Below are 7,427 nucleotides of genomic sequence, written 5' to 3' on the forward strand. Positions count from 1 at the left end.
CTATCACTTATAGCATCCTGGTCAGGGTTAGGTGGTAATTTATACCACAGCCTAAATTTTCGAGGCTCCAACAAAAGCATTAGCGATTACTTATTCTACAACTTTAGGACACAAACATAAAAACTTTCAGATCAAGGCACACTGTTTCCTAATTTGTTAAGAAGATGCAATGAAGGCTTAGTTCTCCTATAGTTGAAGCTTCTTTTGATAACTTGACCAACTCTTAGCTCATTTTGGATAGCTAGCAATCAAATTCCAAATCTGGCTTGTGGACTGGGTCTCAAGACTACTTGGCTGCTTCCTGTAAATACAACTGCTCTCACTCCTGCTCACTAAAACCATCTTCAGCTAGTTTTATGCAGGGGAGGAGCCTTAAAAGCAGAAGGTACTATGAAAAACTATACTGACAGGGATACTCAACGCTATAGGAAATCTTCTAAAACCTTATTATGAATGTGCATTTCATAGCTCTGATGTACACTGAAGCAAATAGTTGCCTATAATTCAAATTCTATTATCACAAAAAATGCACCATAGGCTCCATGCTGTTGTGGTGTAGTGGATTATGTAATGTCTCTTCTAGCCAGTCTGTAACTCCCACCTAACATTTCTGCTCTGTTGGGTCTGGGTAACGCAGGTAGGAGAAGATGACATGATTCAGCTGTAGATATTAGTAATTGTTGATTATAAAAACTTAAACCTCTAGCCTGGGGATTAAAATGAACCATCTCAGAAGCAGGGGAGAGATCTCACTACCATCAAGAAGAGCCAGGAGAGGAGCATGTCCTTTGTACCCTGAGATCCCTGTGCATTTAACTTCCTCAACCAAGGGACAGAAAGCTGGAGGAATGGCAGAGGAATAGCAGCAGAAGAACCAAGATCCAGAGCAGGGTGCTTCTCAGCCCACAGAGCGAGTAAAGCTGAATGACTTTGGGAAGGAGGCTAGCTTGCAGAGTGGGATGCCTCAAGACAATTAAGTGGGGAAGCTAGAGCCAAGTGCCTTCATGCTGAGACTTATGGTGGAGTGGTGTGTCTTGTAGACATTTCTCAGCAGCTGTCTGGAACTGTGCCTTGAGCATTTTCTGATCCTGTATTATAACCTTTTTACTTCCCTAATACACCCCTTAACTATGAGTATGGCGCCTGAGTTCTGTGTGGGCACTGCAATGAATTGCTGAACTCAGTTAAGAATGTCATGGGAGGGATGGTTGGTGCCAGATTTTTGCACATATAATACTAATTTTATTTATATTAAAAAATAAAAACATAAATTTAGATAAGAAATATTCTTTTTTTCAGGATGGAATGTTGGCTTACGAGAAGAGGGGATCTAAGGCCCAAGAGTCAACTGAATTAAAATGTGAAATTCTTGTTAAAGAACTTTCTCCACAAAGTAGTACTTTTCTATGACTCTCTACTGCTTTCAGGAAATGAGACGAGGGATCGAAAAATGAATCCTGGTAGCAGAGTGCTTAAAGCTGCTTGGCTGCTAACCAAAGTCAGCAGTTCAATCCCACCAATCGCTCCGCGGAAAGGATGTGGTAATCTGCTTACGTAAAGACGACAGCCTTTAACACCCTACAGGACAGTTCTACTCTGTCCTATATGGTTGTTGGAGTCCTGGTGTAGTGCTGCGGGTTAATGCACCAGACTGCAAAGCTGTCTGAACTGCAAGGTCAGTAGTTCAAACTAACCAGATGCTCCTTGGAAACCCTATACAGGGTCACTGTGGGTCAGAACCGACTTGACGGCACTTAACAACAACAACATATGGTGGTTACAACTCGGGCTTGACTCTTTGGCAGTGGGTTATTTTCTGTTTTGGGATTACAGGAGGGAAAGCAAGAGAATCAAAGAGGCAAAGGTGGAGGCTACTCTAATGGTTCAGACTTGTGGGGAGGGGAGGATCTGGTCTAAGCTTCCGCAAGGACAGATGTGGGGATAGTAAAGGCACCTGGCCTGAGCACTGGGTGTGTGTGGGGGTGGACTGGGAGGACTCAGTGACTCATTCCCCACTTTTCTTGTTATCCCCAACTCAACTCAAGGTGCTGCTCCCAGTAAAATGATAGGCATAGTTTTCTGAAATAGGAGGCTAGACGCAGAAGCAGAGTGGTTTTGTGGCAGTGAATGCAGGTTTACCTCCCAGTAAACACATTTAAAATAAAACTCATCAGCAAGTCTTCCTATATCTTACAAATACCCCCTAAACAGACGTGAGCCCTAAATTTCCACTACACATCTTACATGTTTCTGATGATAAAAGAACTGTTCTCGCTATAAAAATGTAGGATAGCAACAAAAAACAAACCTTAAAAGAACATCTGCAAATCGATTTCCCCAGAAATAATTACTTTTAATTCCTTGATGCCTCACTCATCTCTATTTGCTAATACACACTGCAGTATATAGGAGCGCTGCACGCCCACTGTTCTTGGCCAAATCGGACTGAGTAATCCTTGAGAAGCTCCAGACTTGACTCTTCAACTCTGCGGCCTCCAAAGGAGTCGTTCTAACAGAAGCCGCCAGGGCTCTTCTGGCCACCCCACTGCCACCTCCTGGCTCTAAGAGTAAAAAAGGATAGCTTTACACGTCCTCACATTGTTTAGTACGTGCTTGCCAGTGAGTCTCAAAATCTAGAGGCCAGGATCACGCTTTCTTACTCCTTAGCAGCAGACTGGAGTGGCCCCCATGTTACCAATTCACTTTAGGGATTAATGCTGGGTGGGTGCAGTCTGAGGTAGACTCGGTAAAACCGGCTGCAATTACATTCTTACATTGCACGTAAGTGTCAAACTTCGGAGAAGTCTACAGTTTACCTTTGGCTGGGATCTTGAGGTAAGGACTTAAATTTTCAAGAAAAGAAAACTGGTTGGTATGGTTGGAGGTAGGGCTGAGAGCTGGGAAGTTGCTTCATTTTGACAGCTAAGTAGGGAAAATGACCCTAGTCTCTCTCCCAGTTCAAGACCCAATAATGATATCCAAATATCAGTTCTCCCTCCATGTAAGAGTAAAACAGAGAAGCAAGTTTACATAAGGAGAATTACAATTAGGCCAACTATCCTGCTTTAAAGGAGCCCTGGTGGCGCAATGGTTAAGCGATCTACTGAGAACCAAAAGGTTGGTGGTTTGAACCCATCAGCAGCTTGTGGGAGCTCTGGTAGCGTAGTGGTTACGAATCGGGCTGCGAACCTTAAGGTCAGCGGTTCGAAACTACCAGCCTCTCCGCGGGAGAAAGATGAGGCTTTCTACTCCCGTAAGGATTTACACCCTCGGAAACCCTGTACAGGGTCGCTATGGGTCGGAACCGACTCGACGGCACTTAACAACAACATCTGCTCCCATACAGACTACAGTTAAGAAAAGTTAAGTTCTACTCACATGGGGTCACTATGAGTCAGAAGTGACTTGACAGCAGACAAAAACATTCTGTTTTAAGTTATCTTTAATTTTTTTTTTACTGTAGGTATCAAAGGTGCCCAGCAGAGACCACTATATTTGAGCTATCTTCAAGTAGTATAATTTTCAAAGGGTATGATTTGTGCAACACTTTTAAAACCATTTCTAGATGCTTAGAACTTGTGCATGTTGTGACATTTCTATCTCTAGTCCTTCAAGATGTTTATTCTACATTGGCTCTAAAAATCCTTCATCATGAATCTGTAATACCACTCATAGTGACCCTGTGTTGAAACCAAGGATCTGGTGCTTATCTTTTTTAATTTTGGAGTCCTGGTGTGGTGCATCAGGATAAGTAAGAACCAGACTGTTACCCAAAAGGTCGGTGGTACAAACCCATGAGCTGCTCCTTAGAAACCCTATACAGGGTCACTATGCGTTCGAACTGACTCCACGGCACTTAACAACATTTCAATTTTATGAGCAGTCAAACCGGTTGAAGACAATTTTATTTTAAATGCCTTAATTATGAATTCTCTATTAAAGGGGATTGAAATAAAAAAATCTCAAAGTAATAAAATAATTACAGGGTTGTCTCATTGTATTTTGAAAACTAAAAAGATGGGTAATAAGGGGAAATGAGTTGAATGCATGGAGGAAGAAACACAGTATTTTTATGTTTGACCAGATTTTTAATAAGGAACTTAAGAAACAAAGTTTTTACAACTAAGTCTTAACTGTCAAAGCAGCAGAAAAGATGAATTACAGCAGTGAAGAGAAGATGTTGTCAATGCAGGAACCAGGGGAATACTGTGCCAATTCTAATCTTTTTGAGACTACTTAGATTTTTGTCAAACAGCCATGCAGATTTCAAGTTTAATAAAAGTGCTGTTATTAAAAATAGCTTATAAGATGCCAGGATAAGTTGTCTGGGAAAGCCCCAGAGTTTATCTCTCAGAGTAATGACCCTTCTAATAACTCTACTTTCTTTTTTTAGTTCATTTTACTTATGCCCTCAAATCCAAGTTAACTTAAAATAGCACTTAAATATCCATGATTACTTTTCTTTATCAAAGTGTTCAATGCCAATTTTTAATTACTGGAAAGAACTGTTAAAATCATCCACGAATTAATTTGTCATTTCATCTTATCAGGACACTAATGTTTTCTCCTTCAATGAGAAAAGTAACCTGCTCAGAAAGGAGGCTGCAGACATCCATGCTGTGAGCAGCTCGTCTCCTTTCACCCAGGCCCACAGCACCCTGGAGCACTTCTGTCCACTTACCCAGGCCTGTGTCCTGGTCCAGAGGCCCTGAGCAAAGACAGGCCTCCACATCATCAGGCTGACATCCAAAGTGCCATTGCATTAACAACATCCAAACTTGTTTCTGATATTGAAGGAGGGGAAGAAACTCATAATAAACTATTTTCTATAGCCATTTCAATACCTTGTCTCCTAATAGAGTGGTTATTCATTATGGAGAATACACTGAATTCAGAAAAGTCACTTAGCATCTGTTAAAATGAAGAGGTTGCACTGGAACTCTAGGTCCTTGCTGGCAGAAAAAGCACCTGGTGTCCTTACCTACTTGCACAGTGGTTAAGTGCTTGACTGTCAGTGGAAAGGTCAGGAGTTCAAGCCTACCAGCTGGCACAAAGGAGAATGATGTGGCTGTCTGTTTCTATGAAGGTTACAGCTTTGGAAACTACCTGACTAGAAGTGCCTCTGTCCCACAGGGTTGTGATGAGTCAGGATCCACTCAACAGCAGTGGTTTGGGTTTTTATGTAAAACAATTCTATCAAAGCCCCAAAGCACTCAGAGAGAAGGCAATTCACTTACCATAGCCAGCTGTCGTCCTATATTTCCTACTGTTACACCTCCTGAGAAAAATATGCATGGCAGCCAAGAACGAATATACAGGAAATCTGGGGATGTATACCTAGAAAAATAAAAAACAATATATAGTCAAAGTACCTGCTAAGACATACAAGTATTACTATTTGTTAAGTGCCATGGAGTCGGTTCCAACTCATAGTGACTGTGTGGGTTTCTGAGGAAAGTTGATTAGTTTGATTTTGCGATTCAAACTGACCTTGTGGTTGTCCATTATCCTGCAGCACCTACTAGGACTCCATACACACACATTCTTTATATTGTTGTTTTTATGTGCTGTTAAGCTGGTTCTTATTCTACAGTGCCAAACCAGGACATATATTTTATATATATATATGTGGTAATTATATGCTGTGAAGTTAATTCTGACTCATAGAGACACTGTACAGTTTTAGACTGTAAATCTTTATAGGCGAGAAAGCCTCATCTTTCTCCTCCAGAGCAGATGGTAGAGGTAGATTTGAACTTCTGACTTTGTGGTTGGCAGCCCAACTTGTAACCCACTACGCTACCAGAGCACTATATGTATACTATATATATATGTGTGTGTGTGTGTGTGTGTGTGTGTATAGTTGTTGTTACAGCAAGCTTCATCTTTCTTCTGCAGAGCAGTTGGTGAGCTTGAACCACTGTAGTTCGTCGTTCACTGCTCACTGTGTGTATGTATATTAATACTTTTATGCTGTAGCAGGTTAGCAGGCGATTTCACTAACGAGTCAAGTTTGGGTTAAAGATTTTCATTAATGGGATACACGGGTTACACATTAATAATGAAACATTTAAACATGTTAATAACAGAAAGATTTGTTTTACTGTTACTGTTTGGTATTCTTCTACATTAAATTATGGAGAATGCATTTTTTAATATCGTAATCAAGAAAAACCAGTATGTTATTCTTAACCAGCATACTGAGAATTTCTAATCTAAATCTAATATATGTATGTCATGTATTTTGTAAAGCTAAATAAAATGTGGGTATTTATTTTTTAAAAAATAAGTGTTTTACAAAGTGTATACACAACAGCAAAGATGGGAAGCATGTACTTACTGATAAACGCCATTATATACAAGAAACTGAGTGATCAGAGTGGCTAGAAATGCTATGGTAATTCCAAGCCCAAGACCACTTCTTGAACGATCAAATGTCCACCACAGGCCCAAAGAGAGGGCTGCTAAAGTCAAAGACAGCTGAACATTATTGGCAAAATCCAATTTCTGGAGAAGGAAAAGTTAAGGAAAAGTTTTAAGTTAGCTCAAAAACATTTTTGTGTGTGTTTTGTTTTGGGGGAGGGGAGGAACATGGGTTTTTATCACTGGGTACCAAATAATTCATTATCCGTAAAAACTGTCTAGTGGGAAAAAACAACAAAACAACCAACCTGCCTAGTGAGCTAAGGAATTTGTTGGACACACCTTACCATAATGTTTAGGATTACCTGACATTCCTCTAGGATCACCAAGTAGCCAAGTTTAAGAGTACACTTTCTGAAAGTGATATAAAAAAATTTGCTGCATTTCAATCATACTGCATTTTGATATTCAGTCATCTATAGTCCCATCCTTACATCTTCATTGTATTCATAATTTGAAGTGAGTAGTCCCTGTCTTTATGGTTGCACTATAACAACACCTAGTCAGAATGGAATGCAAGCACACTGAGATAACCGCTGGTTTTCATTATACTACTTATCCACTGGTGACAACACAAATGTAGCCAAGATTAAGGTATCTTCCACTTGTCTGTCAATTTGTCAAACTGTGGTGGCTTGTTTGTTGTTATGATGCAGAAAGCTATGCGACTGGAATTTCAAATACCAGCCAAATCATTCATGGTGGACAAGTTTCAGTGAAGTTTCCAGGCTAAGACCAGGAAAAAAAGACATGACAATCTATTTCCAAAAACTAGCCAATGAAAATCTGATGGATCACATCAGAAAATTACCCAACACCCTTCTTTTAGGTACATCAATGTTGTTGTTGTTGTTGTTATGTGCTGTCGAGTCGGTTCCGACCCATAGCGACCCTGCACAGGGTTTCCGAGGGTGTAAATCTTTACGGGAGTAGAATGCCTCATCTTTCTCCCGCGGAGCAGCTGGTAGTTTCGAACCGCTGACCTTAAGGTTCGCAGCCCGATT

General features: G+C 40.6%; 1 protein-coding gene across 1 annotated transcript in view; it reads right to left on the reverse strand.

The window, feature by feature from the left end:
• The window catches only part of INSIG1 (insulin induced gene 1), a 26,258-nt gene that overhangs the window by 5,668 nt on the left and 13,163 nt on the right, over window positions 1–7,427 (reverse strand). The window contains exons 3-4 of the mRNA XM_006871303.1: window positions 6,341–6,507; window positions 5,238–5,337 (exon numbers count right to left, since the gene is read on the reverse strand). Of these exons, the coding sequence (XP_006871365.1) occupies window positions 5,238–5,337; window positions 6,341–6,507 (267 nt within the window). The remainder of the gene's footprint in view (window positions 1–5,237; window positions 5,338–6,340; window positions 6,508–7,427) is intronic.

Source organism: Chrysochloris asiatica, unplaced genomic scaffold (assembly GCF_000296735.1).
Source record: "Chrysochloris asiatica unplaced genomic scaffold, ChrAsi1.0 scaffold00166, whole genome shotgun sequence".
In the NCBI taxonomy this organism is placed as follows: Eukaryota; Metazoa; Chordata; class Mammalia; order Afrosoricida; family Chrysochloridae; genus Chrysochloris; species Chrysochloris asiatica.